The 16,672-nt window shown below is 43.1% G+C and overlaps 1 protein-coding gene across 1 annotated transcript in view; it reads left to right on the plus strand.

The window, feature by feature from the left end:
* Positions 1 to 16,672, plus strand: part of LOC115116204 (nck-associated protein 5-like) — a 99,823-nt gene that overhangs the window by 56,531 nt on the left and 26,620 nt on the right. Inside the window, exons 7-8 of the mRNA XM_065011698.1 lie at positions 13,213 to 13,386; positions 13,544 to 16,446. Of these exons, the coding sequence (XP_064867770.1) occupies positions 13,213 to 13,386; positions 13,544 to 16,446 (3,077 nt within the window). The remainder of the gene's footprint in view (positions 1 to 13,212; positions 13,387 to 13,543; positions 16,447 to 16,672) is intronic.

A 16,672-nucleotide genomic window follows, 5' to 3' on the forward strand; every position in this document is an offset into this window, starting at 1 on the left:
CTCAGTGTGACTCCAGGTTCGGGCCGACATACTGGAGACTGCTGAGAATTAAATCAAATTTGAATTGCGTTGTTCCATGGTGCTCGTGTCAGTTGCGCCATCAGCAGACACTCTAATATGTGCAACACAATCTCCCTCTGTACTGGGTGAGCCAGTTGTTGAATGAGCTCATTCTGTATTGTGTCCGACATCCAGTTGTCTCTCCTGAGAACCCATTCCTTTGGTAGACTGTAAGTGCATTTTATTATCAACGAGTTGTGTCGCCTCTAAAATGCACTCCCTAGCGGATGAGAAATCACAACGATCTAAAGCAGCCAAATCTGAAAACAAGGCGCTGATTGGGGTGCTACCTAGTACAGCACATTTTTTAAGGGACGTTGTGTGTAGATGTGACTTTTCATGTTACCTAAACTTCTCGGCTGCTTTGCGGCAGTTTGAAAGAGTGTTATCTGTGAGTGCAGTAGGCCTAGCATGCTCCTCCGCCTGGGGTGGGCTAATGTGGAGCTGTTGCAGCCTGTGGAGTTAGCATATTGCTCCTTGGAGGCTAGGGTTTCGGTGCCAGTCACATCAGTAGGGACTGGGCACAGAGTAACTGGTGGACTGCTGCAGGTGCTAGATGCAGCAGGCCCGTGGGTTTCATCATTTGGAGCTGCTATGATGGCAGGTTTTTTTGGTTCCAGGATTGAAGAAATCCGAAATCATTTTCTGAGACATTTTGATTTTGATCTTGTAAATACTAACTGCTAGCCTACAGGAAAGAATGAACAGGAAACGTTCAACCTTGCGGTAATGCATTGTCAATGATTGGTTGTAGTCTACAATTAAAAAAAATTGCAGGGGGTGCTGCCATTTTGCCGCACCCCCAGCACCCCTACTTCCCACGGCTATGTATTATAGATGTTCGTAACACTACAGCACATATGATTGTTAGGATATCAGTGCTCTTTCTTGTTTGAGTTTGTGTTTTCAGAAGAAAAAGACTCCTGGAGTTCCAACTGAATCAAAACCGGTTGCCAGGTGTTTCGATAATTTCCCAAGGAACCCTTGGTTTTACTTTTTCAGTTTCTGATGAAACCCTAAAAAAAGGTTGGGACAGATGGTAGTCGTGATTCAGATTCAGATTTGGAGTGTTTAATAGTCACATGTACAGGGTTGCAGGTGTGATTGCAGGGTACGGTGAAAATCTTAGGCGCCAAGCTCCAACATGCAGGACTAAGTGAAATAAAATCATGAAAATGTCCATAGGGGGAGTAGCAGAGGGGAGGGGAGGGGAGGGGGGAGGATGTAGCTATTTAGCAGCCTGTTGATCGGAGGGTAGAAACTATTGGTCAGTCTTCCAGTTTTTGCCATGATGCTCTTGTACTGTCCACGTTTGTGTGATTGAAGCGGGGACAACAGGGCATGGCTATGGGGTCCCAGATGATGTTCTTGGCCTTCCTGCGACACCTGGTGTTGTGGGTGTCCTGTAGAGCAGGCAGCGTGCACTCAATGGTGCGTTTGGCAGCATGCAGAACCCTCTGAAGCGCCTTGCGGTCTGCGGCAGTGGAGTTGCCGTACCAGGCTGTGATTCAGCCCGACCGTATGCTCTCGATGGTGCTCCTGTAGAACACACTGAAAGCCCACGGAGACCAGGCAAATTTCTTCTGCATCCTGAGGTTGAAGAGTCGCTGTCGTGCATTCTTCACCACTGTGTCAGTGTGGTTAGACCATTTCAGCTTCTTTGAGATGTGTACGCCAAGGAATGTGAAGTTATTGACCGGGGATGGGGAAGGGGATGGGGGGTGTGTCCAGCCTGGTTCCTCCTGAACTCCACAATCAGCTCCTTTGTTTTGTTAATGTTGAGGGAAAGGTTTTTTACCTTGGCACCACGCCGTCAGAGTGCCTACCTCCTCCCTGTCTCGTTGTTGTTGCTAATCAGGCGCACTACTGTTGTGTCTTCAGCGAACATGATGATGGAGTCGGAACTGTGTGAGGAGTGTGTGATGCATGCAACAATCATTTTATTTAAAATCTACTCATAGTTATGCAGATAACATTTGCGCATAACATTTGTCTGTCAAATGAAAAAGAGAGTGTGACCTGCAGTGAGATTTCAGGCTCTCAAGCAGTTCAATCTACTGCTGGCCTCCTGGGCATCTTGAGTTTCTGTGATAAGACATTATGATGCCCCTAGCATTGGAATGAATTAGTAATGGCTCACAGGAGCATGTAATGTGGAGAATGCTCCCACTTGATTCATTGGTTCAGCACACGCCGTTATCCAGTATGCTGTGGGTGTACTAGACCGCCTTACAATATAGAAATGATTTAGGCAATGACTTCATGCTTTTAGGCAGAATCCTAACTTGTTATCTGGGCACTTGACTCATTCTTATGTTATTCTTCCATATACATCAATAAATTATTTTCACATACTGTATCTTATTTCAGGGTTTGTAAATAAAGATTATTCATTGAGGGAATTTGCATTGTTTCTGATGTGATTATGTAAATTGTGGATCATATGCGTTCATATGCCATTGGATTTCAGTATGGATTACAGTACATATTTTATCATGTTCAATTTAGATTCCAATGACAATATCACATTTACTCTGTCCACATGACATTGACACATGACAGTTCCCGACTGAATAAACAATTTCCTGTTTATTTGATCATGATTCCTGAATCATGTGATATGTGATGTGTACACGTTATTTCCGTTCAGAGCTTCAGGGTCAGTTTGATGTGTTCTGAAAGGACTTTCACTGGGAGAGCTCGGTGTGTCACCTGTCCCTTCCAAACGTTGGCTGACAGTGTTGAGTGAGTCACTCTACCCATTGGTGACATCGGCTTAGCTTGAGCCTCAAGCTGATTCAGTACATACATATATAAACAGACAGAGATCCAGAGATAGAACAAGAGTGAACAAAAGAGGTAGATGAAGAAAGCAGATAAACAAAGAAAGGAAAGAAGTAGCGACTGTGAATGAAACAGGTTTAAATTCGGTACCTTGTGGTTTAGAAAGTATTAGCTATTTTCAGTTCAATTTAAGACATCAAGCGTGTTCTATATCCGAGACATATTAGATGTAGCATGTAAGATGGTAACGGTTGCTCCTGTAGAAGTCTTTGCTCATGCAGAGGCTCATGCAGAAGCTCGTGCTTGTGCTTTTGCTCATGCAGAAACAGTTCTAAGGCCATGGGTCATGTCTTTCTAATGACATTGGTATATGCTCTTAGAAACAATTAAGCTTGTGATTACCAAGAAAATGAAATCAAATCAAATATCACATGCTTCGTAAATAACAGATTTTTCAACAATGCAGAGTTAAAGATAATATATATATACAGTGCCTTGCGAAAGTATTCGGCCCCCTTAAACTTTGCGACCTTTTGCCACATTTCAGGCTTCAAACATAAAGATATAAAACTGTATTTTTTTGTGAGGAATCAACAACAAGTGGGACACAATCATGAAGTGGAACGACATTTATTGGATATTTCAAACTTTTTTAACAAATCAAAAACTGAAAAATTGGGCGTGCAAAATTATTCAGCCCCTTTACTTTCAGTGCAGCAAACTCTCTCCAGAAGTTCAGTGAGGATCTCTGAATGATCCAATGTTGACCTAAATGACTAATGATGATAAATACAATCCACCTGTGTGTAATCAAGTCTCCGTATAAATGCACCTGCACTGTGATAGTCTCAGAGGTCCGTTAAAAGCGCAGAGAGCATCATGAAGAACAAGGAACACACCAGGCAGGTCCGAGATACTGTTGTGAAGAAGTTTAAAGCCGGATTTGGATACAAAAATATTTCCCAAGCTTTAAACATCCCAAGGAGCACTGTGCAAGCGATAATATTGAAATGGAAGGAGTATCAGACCACTGCAAATCTTTCAAGACCTAGCCGTCCCTCTAAACTTTCAGCTCATACAAGGAGAAGCAGCCAAGAGGCCCATGATCACTCTGGATGAACTGCAGAGATCTACAGCTGAGGTGGGAGACTCTGTCCATAGGACAACAATCAGTCGTATATTGCACAAATCTGGCCTTTATGGAAGAGTGGCAAGAAGAAAGCCATTTCTTAAAGATATCCATAAAAAGTGTTGTTTAAAGTTTGCCACAAGCCACCTGGGAGACACACGAAACATGTGGAAGAAGGTGCTCTGGTCAGATGAAACCAAAATGGAACTTTTTGGCAACAATGCAAAACATTATGTTTGGCGTAAAAGCAACATAGCTCATCACCCTGAACACACCATTCCCACTGTCAAACATGGTGGTGGCAGCATCATGGTTTGGGCCTGCTTTTCTTCAGCAGGGACAGGGAAGATGGTTCAAATTGATGGGAAGATGGATGGAGCCAAATACAGGACCATTCTGGAAGAAAACCTGATGGAGTCTGCAAAAGACCTGAGACTGGGACGGAGATTTGTCTTCCAACAAGACAATGATCCAAAACATAAAGCAAAATCTACAATGGAATGGTTCAAAAATAAACATATCCAGGTGTTAGAATGGCCAAGTCAAAGTCCAGACCTGAATCCAATCGAGAATCTGTGGAAAGAACTGAAAACTGCTGTTCACAAATGCTCTCCATCCAACCTCACGGAGCTCGAGCTGTTTTGCAAGGAGGAATGGGAAAAAAATTCAGTCTCTCGATGTGCAAAACTGATAGAGACATACCCCAAGCGACTTACAGCTGTAATCGCAGCAAAAGGTGGCGCTACAAAGTATTAACTTAAGGGGGCTGAATAATTTTGCACGCCCAATTTTTCAGTTTTTGATTTGTTAAAAAAGTTTGAAATATCCAATAAATGTTGTTCCACTTCATGATTGTGTCCCACTTCATGATTGTGTCCCACTTGTTGTTGATTCTTCACAAAAAAATACAGTTTTATATCTTTATGTTTGAAGCCTGAAATGTGGCAAAAGGTCGCAAAGTTCAAGGGGGCCGAATACTTTCGCAAGGCACTGTATATAGAGAGAGAGATATTCACAGATCTTAATTGTAAAGGGTTAAAACACTGTTTCCCATGCTTGTTCAATGAACCAGAAACAATGAATGAACATGGACCTTTGGAACAGTCGTTAAGACACTAACAGCTTACAGCCAGTAGGCAATTAAGGTCACAGTTATGAAAACTTAGGACAGTAAAGAGGCATTTCTACTGACTCTGAAAAAAACTAAAGAAAGATGCCCAGGGTCCCTGCTCATCTGTGTGAACGTGCCTTAGGCATGCTGCAAGGAGGCATGAGGACTGCAGATGTGGCCAGGGCAGTAAATTGCAATGTTCGCACTGTGAGACGCCTAAGACAGAGCTATAGGGAGACAGGCCGGACAGCTGATCGTCCTCGCAGTGGCAGACCACGTGTAACAACACCTGCACAGGATCGGTACATCCGAACATCACGTCTGCAGGACAGGTACAGGATGGCAACAACAACTGCCCGAGTTACACAAGGAATGCACAATCTCGCCATCAGTTCTTAAACTATCCGCAATGGGCTGAGAGATGCTGGACTGGGGGGTTGTAGGCTTGTTGTAAGGCAGGTCCTCACCAGACATCACCGGCAACAACATTGCCTATGGGCACAAACCCAGAGTCGCTGGACCAGACAGGACTGGCAAGAAGTGCTTTTCACTGACGAGTCGCGGTTTTGTCTCAGCAGGGGTGATGGTCGGATTTGCGTTTATCGCCGATGGAATGAGCGTTACACTGAGGCCTGCATTCTGGAGCGGGATCGATTTGGAGGTGGAGGGTCCGTCATGGTCTGGGGCGGTGTGTCGCATTATCATCGGACTGAGCTTGTTGTCATTGGAGGCAATCTCAACGCTGTGCGTTACAGGGAAGACATCCTCCTCCCTCATGTGGTACCCTTCCTGCAGGCTCATCCTGACATGACCCTCCAGCATGACATTGCCACCAGCCATACTGCTCGTTCTGTGCATGATTTCCTGCAAGACAGGAATGTCAGTGTTCTGCTATAGCCAGTGAAGAGCCTGGACCTCAATGCCATTGAGTTGGATCGGAGGGTGAGGGCTAGGGCCATTCCCCCCAGAAATGTCCGGGAACTTGCAGGTGCCTTGGTGGAAGAGTGGGGTAACATCTCACAGCAAGAACTGGCAAATCTGGTGCAGTCCATGAGGAGGAGATTCACTGCAGTACTTAATGCAGCTGGTGGCCACACCAGATACTGACTGTTACTTTTGTTATTGACCCCCCTTTGTTCAGGGACACATTATTCCATTTCTGTTAGTCACATGTCCGTGGAACTTGTTCAGTTTGTGTCTCAGTTGTTGAATCTTGTTATGTTCATACAAATATTTACACATGTTGAGTTTGCTGAAAATAAATGCAGTTGAAAGTGAGAGGATGTTTCTTTTTTTGCTGAGTTAATATGTATATAGAGTACCAGTCAAAAGTATGGACACACCTACTCATTCAAGAGTTGTTCTTTATTTTACTATTTTCTACATTGTAGAATAATAGTGAAGACATCAAATCTATGAAATAACACATACAGAATCAATTTTATATTTGAGATTCTTCAAAGTAGCCACTCTTTGCCTTGATGACAGCTTTGCACAATCTTGGCATTCTCTCAACCAGCTTCACGAGGTAGACACCTGGAATGCATTTTAATTAACAGGTGTGCGTTGTTAAAAGTTAATTTGTGGAATTTCTTTTTTTATTTGCAAATTATGGTGGAAAATAAGTATTTGGTCAATAACAAAAGTTTTTCTCAATACTTTGTTATATACCCTTTGTTGGCAATGACAGAGGTCAAACGTTTTCTGTAAGTCTTCACAAGGTTTTCACACACTGTTGCTGGTATTTTTGCCCATTCCTCCATGCAGATCTCCTCTAGAGCAGTGATATTTTGGGGCTGTTGCTGGGCAACACAGACTTTCAACTCCCTCCAAAGAGGGAATGCTTCTTACGAAGCCACTCCTTCGTTGCCCTGGCGGTGTGTTTGGGATCATTGTCATGCTGAAAGACCCAGCCACATTTCATCTTCAATGCCCTTGCTGATGGTAGGCTTTGTTACTTTGGTCCCAGCTCTCTGCAGGTCATTCACTAGGTCCCCCCGTGTGGTTCTGGGATTTTAGCTCACCGTTCTTGTGATCATTTTGATCCCACGGGGTGAGATCTTGCGTGGGGCCCCAGATCGAGGGAGATTATCAGTGGTCTTGTATGTCTTCCATTTCCTAATAATTGCTCCCACAGTTGATTTCTTCAAACCAAGCTGCTTACCTATTGCAGATTCAGTCTTCCCAGCCTGGTGCAGGTCTACAATTTTGTTTCTGGTGTCCTTTGACAGCTCTTTGGTCTTGGCCATAGTGGAGTTTGGAATGTGATTGTTTGAGGTTGTGGACAGGTGTCTTTTATACTGATAACAAGTTCAAACAGGTGCCATTAATACAGGTAACGAGTGGAGGACAGGGGAGGCTCTTAAAGAAGAAGTTACAGGTCTGTGAGAGCCAGAAATCTTGCTTGTTTGTAGGTGACCAAATACTTATGTTCCACCATCATTTGCAAATAAATTCATTAAAAATCCTACAATGTGATTTTCTGGATTTTTTCTCATTTTGTCTGTCATAGTTGAAGTGTACCTATGATGAAAATTACAGGCCTCTCTCATATTTTTAAGTGGGAGAACTTGCCCAATTGGTGGCTGACTAAATACTTTTTTGCCCCACTGTATGTATATATATATATATATATATATGTAAATAATGACACAATTAATAAATACACAGTAAATGACGAGTAAAATGACGAGTACAAATTACTTGGCTATATACAGTGAGTACCAGTACCGAGCCGATGTGCAGCGGTACGATGTAACTGAGGTAGCTACAGTATGTACATATAGGTAGGGTTAAAGTGACTAGGCAACAGGATAGATAATAGACATTTGTGGTATTGTGGTATTGTTTAGCAGTTATATGTGTTGGGGTTATCACCATAACTGGAAATTCCTTAAATAGCCAAAGCAGACATGCACATATTATAGATTTAACCAATTCCTGGACAGACACACAAATATGAATAGTTCCATCATGGCAATGTTACTAACCAAGTAATAAGGCCCAGAGACATTCAATATTAACAACACAAAGGAAAGTGAAAGTCTTTGAAATGAATACCATGTCCTCACACTGACCTGGAGTGAGTTTCCTAAAAACCTTCTTAGCTAGTGGTACTTTATTTCTGTCAATGAACCAGATGTACACCACACGTAGTAGTAACTGTGGAGCGGTAGTCACATAGAGGCACACAGGAGATTCTTTCCCTCAGGGTTACGTAAACACTGCATGGGCCCAGACCAAGCTTGGTCTATTGTGCTGGTTTCCCCGTGTCTCTGTCTCGTCTGAAAATGGAACGTGAACAGCAGTACAGCCTAATTACTGCATGGACTGCAAGCCATGGTGCTCAGCAACCCGAGAGGGAAGAGGAGAGATGAGGAAAAAAAGAGGGGGAGGGGATGAAAAGGCTTCATCTTTACATGACCTTTTTCAGACCCTTTCTAATGCATATTTGGAGATTTGTGGAGATGCATCTTATCCCAGCAAATTCTGAATCTTATGTGTGTCTTTTAGACATATATGATATTGGGATTGTTCTCTCTGCTACCTTACGTCAAGCGGTTCCCGTCGCGATCCAAGAGGCTTCTAAACAGCTTCTATCTCCCAAGCCAAAAGGACTCCTGAACATCTAATCAAATAGCTACCCAGACTATTTGCATTAACCCCCTCCCCCTGTCTTTTACACTGCTGTTATCATCTATGCATAGTCACTTTAATAAGTCTACCTTCATGTACATATTACCTCATTACATCGTTTAACCGATGCCTTCGCACATTGACTCTTTGCCGGTACCCCTCTGTACGTAGTCTCGCTATTGTTATTTTACTGCTGCTCTTTAATTACTTGTTACTTTTATTTCTTATTCCTATTCTTAATTTTTTTTACTGCATTGTTGGTTAGGGGCTCGTGAGTAAGCATTTCACTGTAAGGTCTACAACTGTTGTATTCGGGCACTTGTGACTGATAACATTTGATTTCATTTCATTTGATTACTTTCGAATATCATATATGGACATTTCCTACGGCCAGATATGGACTCATTCGACATCCTGAGATATGGGGCATCCTATTTTCTGTCTTCATGTTGACAAGTACTGGCTGTATACATATCATATCTGTGTTTTCTCAGCACATTCAAAGGCCTTTCTTTGAATTTTGTCAGAATTTGTGTTCTGTGATAAAGGTCAATATTGTAAGTGTGTTGATGCAATCAAGGTGACATTGGTTATACCCAGCTTTTATTTCACATTCAAAATGAATCTTAATGGCAAAAAAATAACATTTTAGTTATTGTACAGTATCCCCTGCTTTCAAATTCTCTTAAAGTCATTCAGATATGAAAGCAGGAAAAATTCTCCCAGCACTGGAACCGAAGTCGCCCTTGACTCGTAATCGCTGCTGTACATGGAATGTTTTTGTTTTACTGTATCGGTGATGTCAAATCACTCTTGGAGTTGCCAGCGGTAATTAGCTTGCAGATTAATCCGCTTGAACGTGCTTTTGTTTGGCATTCTCCCGCAGCGCTTGTGAAGTAAAGTATAGAGGAGATCACCAAATACTAGGTGAATATCAATGAATGGACTAAATCGGCCCAGTCCCTAGCTCCCTGATGCAATTATTTTCTATTCACATTAATTATTGCTAACAGATGACACTAATGACTTTGAGCGAACGCTGGCAATGACAGCCCTGTTAGGGATCAATGCTATTTAAAAAGGGGTCACAGCACACCTAACACTTTCCGTCTTCCAAAATGTTTTGCATGTCAGCAATCAAGTTTTCAATACATAGAACTTTCAAAATACATAAAGTGTCTCGGTATGATGCATTTGAAAGTTCTATATCTTGAAAACTTGCTTGCTGACATGCAAAACATTTTGGGACTGTTATAGTGAAATGCTTGTGTTACTAGCTCCTAACAGTGACGCAAAAATGTCAAACAAGTACAACAAAAGATAGAAACAAGAAATCAGGAACTAACCCAGTTCAAATCAAATATTATTTGTCACATGCGCCGGATACAACAGGTATAGATAGACCTTACAGTGAAATGATTACTTATTTACAGTTAGCCACATATACACTTTATCAGTAATCCAAATGCAAACTATGCGTATATACACCAAATTAAGAATGATATGTACACCAGTGAGCTATGTTGAGAATTCAGTGTCAATAAACAGTATAACAAAATGTGATGCACAGTAGTAGATGTATTAGAATGAGCTATGTGAAGAAAACAACACTAAATGAATACACAGTGTGAAAAACATTATAAAAGAAACGATCCCGTGTTTAATGTCTCTATATACATGGGGACAGCAGCATTGGTTGTGTGTGAGTGTGTGTATACACTACCAGTCAAAAGTTTTAGAACACCTACTCATTGAAGGGTTTTTCTTTATTTTGACTATTTTCTACAATGTAGAATAATAGTGAAGACATCAAAACTATGAAATAACACATATGGAATAATGTAGTAACTAAAAAAGTGTTACATCAAAATTCTTTAAATAGACACCTTTTGACCTTGATGACAGCTTTGCACACTCTTGGCATTCTCTCAACCAGATTCATGAGATAGTCACCTGGAATGCATTTAAATTACAGGTGTGCCTTGTTAAAAGATTATTTGTGGAATGTCTTTCCTTCGTAATGCATTTGAGCCAATCAGTTGTGTTGTAACAAGGTAGGGGGGTATACAGAAGATCGCCCTATTTGGTAAAAGACCAAGTCCATATTACGGCAAGAACAGCTCAAATAAGCAAAGAGAAACGACAGTCCATCATTACTTTAAGACATGAAGTTCAGTCAATAAGGAACATTTCAAGAACTTTGAAAGTTTCTTCTAGTGCAGTCGCAAAAACCATCAAGCGCTATGATGAAACTGTCTCTCATGAGGACCGCCCCAGGAAAGGAAGACCCAGAGTTACCTCTGCTGCAGAGGATATGTTCATTAGAGTTACCAGCCTCAGAAATTGCATCCTAAATAAATGCTTCACAGAGTTCAAGTAACAGACACATCTCAACATCAACTGTTCAGAGGAGACTGTGTCAATCAGGCATTCATGGTCAAATTGCTGCAAAGAAACCACTACTAAAGGACACCAATAAGAAGAAGATACTTGCTTGGGCCAAGAAACACGAGCAATGGACATTAGACCAGTGGAAATTTGGTTCCAACCGCCGTGTCTTTGTGAGATGCGGTGTGGGTGAATGAATGATCTCTGCATGTGTATTTGCCACCGTAAAGCATGGAGAAGGAGGTGTGATGGTGTGGTGGTGCTTTGCTGGTGACACTGTCTATAATTTATTTAGAATTCAAGGCACACTTAACCAGCATGGCTACCACAGCATTCTGCAGCAATACACCGTCAAATCTGGTTATGGGCTTAGTGGGACAATCATTTGTTTTTCAACAGGACAATGACCCAACACACCTCCAGGCTGTGGAAAGGCTATTTTACCAAGAAGGAGAGTGATGGAGTGCTGCATCAGATGACCTGCCTCCACAATCCCCCGACCTCAACCAAATTGAGATGGTTCGGGATGGGTTGGACCGCAGAGTGAAGGAAAAGCAGCCAAAAAGTGCTCAGCATATGTGGAAACTCCTTCAAGATGGTTGGAAAAGCATTTCATGTGAAGCTGGTTGAGAAAATGCCAAGAGTTTGCAAAGCTGTCATCAAGGAAAAAAGGGAGGCTATTTAAATATTTTTTATTTGTTTTTGGTTAGTACATGATTCCATATGTGTTATTTCATAGTTTTGATGTCTTCACTATTATTCTACAATGTAGAAAATAGTCAAAATAAAGAAAAACCCTTGAATGTGTAGGTGTCCTAAAATTAGTGTACAGTATGTGCGTGTGTTTGTGAGTATGGGCTTTTGCGCGTGTAAGTAGATATGTGAGTACTGGAGTACTGTGTGTTTGAGGTGTCTACCTTTGTCTCTTACTACAGGAGATGACGTGATGGGTGATTAACAGTCTGATTGCCTGGAGATAGAAGTTGTTTTTCAGTCTCTTGGTACTGGGTTTGATGCACCTGTACTGTCTCTGTCTGCTAGATGGTAGCAGAGTGAACAGAACATAACTCGGGTGGCTGAGGTCCTTGATGGTCTTCTTGGCCTCATCCATCAAGTGTGGCTGAGGGTTGGCCAAGTAGACCTACCATTCTGGGAACAAACACATTCTCCCTTTGCTCACAGGCTATGTGATTGAAAGTTAGATAAAGCATTTTGCTTTTGGAAACGACGTCCCATGGTTCCAGCCAGAGAGAGAAGCTAAGGGAGGAGGAATGAGGAATGAGTCATAGACCACTGCGTGATTATCAATCACTGTCCATCCTGTAGACTCACGCTAAACAACATTATTACTCATCTGACATTTGTCATTTATTATGCATTCACTTTTGAGATATGATAGAATTCCAAAAAACCCAAGGGTCTACAGGCTCAGTGTATTGTACATCTTTGTCTTGGCACTGAGACCACAGATTGTAAAGCGTTCAGAAACTGGGATACAATCCAATGTGTGTTATAGCAGAGGGCACTATAGAGTCGTCAATGTCTTTCAACAGCATTTTCGCTGATGTCCACATAGATTACATTCATCAAAAACTCTGCACATGTCAGCTAAATGGGACATTAGCTCTAAAAGTCTGTTATAGTGCCCTGTGCTGTAATGCACATTGGATTGAATCTCGGCCTTAGTTTCTGACTGTTGACCATGTGTCCAACAATACATAATCGAGACAAAACAAAGATTGTCTACATGCACAGAGAAGACGAGTGAATGCCTGCATTGTAGAGTGAGATTTCTGTGACAAGTGGAGTGGAGAATGTCATACCTATCCTTAATTAGCCTTTGGCTGGAAAGGGACAGTGATGTATTCATTAGTTCATTTTTATGTTAATCGGGAACTGCTTAACCTATTTGGTATAACTATAGGATTTTTTAAAAAATACTCTGAAAATGGGCTTTCTACCAAAATCGTATCAAAATAAACCTTTATTTTCATTAAAGTCACTTCTCTCTGCTGACACTTCACTTCCATGTCTATCTTTTGAATTTAAGTGCGGGGACAATAAAGTTTGAACTGAATTTCTGAACACACTCCTTATTTTCCAGGAAGTCCAGCGGAATGGGAAGGCAAGTGTTCCTGCAGGGAGGTGGCCCAGCCTGCTTAGTCTAACCTGTCCACGCAGTAGCTGCAGTGGCAGTGAGGCCTCATTATCCAGCGCCTCGACTGAGTACTCCAGTGGCTCACATACTTGGGCAGAAAGACGTCGCTCCTCCAAGCAGGTGAGTCTCCCAGTCTGAACTCAAACGAATTGCGTTAAGGAAAGTAATTTTTCATAAATTACTATGTAGAATGGATCCTCAACGTTCATCAAGAAATTCCAATGTCTTTAGTTTTTGTTGTTGTTGACAACTAAAATGTCTTTCTCTTTTGTCACAGTCTGTGATAAGCCGGGAGAAGAGGATGAGCGCAGGTTCAGTGTCCAGCAATCAGTCTGTCCCAGCAGAGCAGCCCGATCTAAATTGGAAGGAGGGCCACATTCTGAAAGGCCTGAAGAGGCTCCAAATGCGCAGCCCAGCTCCCAAGGAGACAGCTTCACTCGCCTCCACGTCACATTTCAAGGACTGCATGACCTCCAATGAGGGCATATACTCTTTAGGGGTTAAGGGTGGGCCCCAGGGGGTAGTGCCTAAATTGGCATTGGCAAAGGGAAATTATTTTAAGCCAGCAGCAGGAGTCAGTACCTTAATCTCTGACTCAGAGGATGAATTGCCTCAATCACCAGCCAGGGAGTCCTGCGCCCAACCCATTAAAGAGACTCTCCATCTGGAAGGAGAGCCTGCGTCTGAATTGGGAACGGCACAAGGGGGAAAGAGCTCTACGGTCTACAACTCCCAAGAGGTGCCTGTAAGACTCGTAATTCCCAGCAACTCCTTCTCACCTATCAAAGATGTCTTCTTGCTCGAGGGTCCCACACTGAAGCCTGGACTCAGCCCAACGGAGAGCCTTAACTTTATGAGTGGACTTCAAAATAAAGACAAGCTAGTAGAAACTACAAGACATAGTTACAATTTGAGGCCAGAGAGCGTTAAACAGCCACAAAACAAAGTTACGGTCAAACATCTAGAGGCACGGGCTAGGGAAGTGAGCCTACCCATTCAGTATGCAGCAGCCAGAGCTCTGAGTTGGGTTAGTGAGGCCAGACAGCGCAGTGCTTCCATGGATACGAAGCAGTACAGAGAGCCGAGCAGCCAGGGTGGAGTTGATACCAAGGACTACACCATTTTGCAGTCCCGACAGAGGAAAACAAAGCCTACGGCTTGCGACTCAGCAAGGAAGGCCTTTATCCTCCGACGCAAGAGTGCAGATGGAGGTCCAGACCAGGCCAAGCTACACCAGCCCCTACGTCAGAAACTTATCAAAGTCAATCAAAGGGCCAAGAACCGCTCAAACCCTCCTGGGCCCAGTGGCCCTTGCACAAAGATTAACCTCAGCAAGGCACCAGGTCCAGCTAAGGTATCAGTACAAATGACTGAGAAAGGTGAGACTGCTAGTGGGGCAAGAACTTCAGGGCCCCTTGAGAATACAGTACATGGCTCCCCTTCTTCCTCCCCTCAGAAACTGGTCAAAGTTTTTGAGCCACCTGTGCTGAATGATTGCCCCAAGAGCACATCTAAAGTATTCCAACCAGTTTCCAAACTCCCATCAAGAAACGACTGTGGGGTAAAAGGCCCCAACTCCAACAATTCAGCTTGCTCTCCACTTAAACAGAGGCAGCAAGACCAGCACTCGGATTCCTCTCGCAATGATATCAGGTCTCCTTCACCTCCACTCCCACCAGGTCGGACCACCTCCCTACTTATTCGACCTGGTTATGGCTCCTTACCTCAGGCGCATAAGCCTGTGGTTATGCTCCAAACCTCTAGCACAGTAAAGGCAACTGCCCGTAGCACCAAACCTCCATCAAGTCATCAGTCATCTGTTTTACAAATGCAACCTCTAGCCCCCAACAAAATGCAAGACACTCATCATATGGCTCCCAAAATGGGTATTGAGGTGAAAAAGCTACCAAAATGGGTCCCTGCCAAAGTCTACCATCCTTTACCAACTTCGACCACTCTTCAAGAATCCAAGGAAACAGACTCTTCCCAATCCTCAATGAACAGGACTGTGGCACAATCCTCCCATCAGGAAAATAGTGTTCCCTTTGTGGTGCAAAATCAGGACATCTTATCTGTGTCCCAGCAAGGCAATGGTGAGCCACAAAGTACAGAGCTCTTACCTCAGGCCTTAGCATCTCTACTTTGCCATGACATAGTTAGTATCTCTCAACATTCTGTGACCAGGGCAGTAAATGCATCCCTTCCTGTTGGCTCCAAAACCAATGAGACAACCCCAAAGCTGGGCAACAACTTTGCAGTTATCACTGCTATAAAGGGAGTGCAGACTTTTGACACCTTCAACCAGGACACGTACAGACGTCCAATGATGCACTGTGTCAATGCAGCTGTAGCCAAGGCCAAAGCCAGGAGAAAGCTTGAGACCCACTGTAGCTCACTAGAGGAGGCTGCACTCCCACCTCCAGTGGCAGAGAATGGTGTAACTTTGGACTGGGGATTTGATGAAGAGAGCTGGCTATTCAAGCGCTCGGTCTCAGTCTCGACCCGACCTCCTCTCCACCCGGTTATGGGCATGAATGGAGCAAAGGCTCGCAGTCAAAGCTTCGGCGCACGCTATATGGACAGACCGAACATCAGCAGGTCTGGAAATGTCCGTAGTCACATCAAAACTAACTCAGGAAGCTCTTTGCATTCTCTTGGTGATGTATTCCGGGGTAGTATGAGTTGCTCCAATAGCTACAATTGTTCAAGGAACAAATCCCACAACAATTTCATGATTGAGGAAGGCTTGCCAATACCTCTGCATCTGGAGGCCTCCAGTGATCGATTTGGTCTCAAACACCAGAGAGTAAACTCATGTTCACATCTCCGGACTGAGAAACAGTCCCCTAGCACCTTCTATGAATGTATCCAAGGGGAACCAGAGAGACAGTCAAACATCTCCACCATCGAGGAGAAGGTCATGATGGGAATCGAGGAGAATTTGCAGAAATCTCAGCAGAAGGAGAAGACAACTAAAACTAAGCAGAAATCCGGTTCGCTGTCAAACTGGTTTGGATTCCGCAAGAGCAAGCTCCCTGCTCCGATTGGTAAAAAAGGAGATTCTCCAAGGGGAAAGGAGGAGAGGAAGGAACCTAAGCTTGGATCTCTCTTGGGTGGGAAGCAGGCAAAGTTCGACAAAAAGAAGGAAGGGAGGAAAAGTGAAGGTCATCAAATGGATGGGTAAAGCTTTAGTAATGTTTAGGTGGGGTAGCTGAGAAGTCATGTTCACCGTTTTACTGCTGGGAAAATAATGTTTATGAGAGGCTTCAAGACAATGTAACTTCTTATTCATTACAAAAACAACCTTGCTTTAATGTAATGCATTGGTCATATTTACCACAAAGGCCGAAATCTACTGTTACTTTTCACTTAAAGTAGATTTTTGATATTGTCTTCAGTAATGATT

Source organism: Oncorhynchus nerka, linkage group LG3, assembly GCF_034236695.1.
Source record: "Oncorhynchus nerka isolate Pitt River linkage group LG3, Oner_Uvic_2.0, whole genome shotgun sequence".
In the NCBI taxonomy this organism is placed as follows: Eukaryota; Metazoa; Chordata; class Actinopteri; order Salmoniformes; family Salmonidae; genus Oncorhynchus; species Oncorhynchus nerka.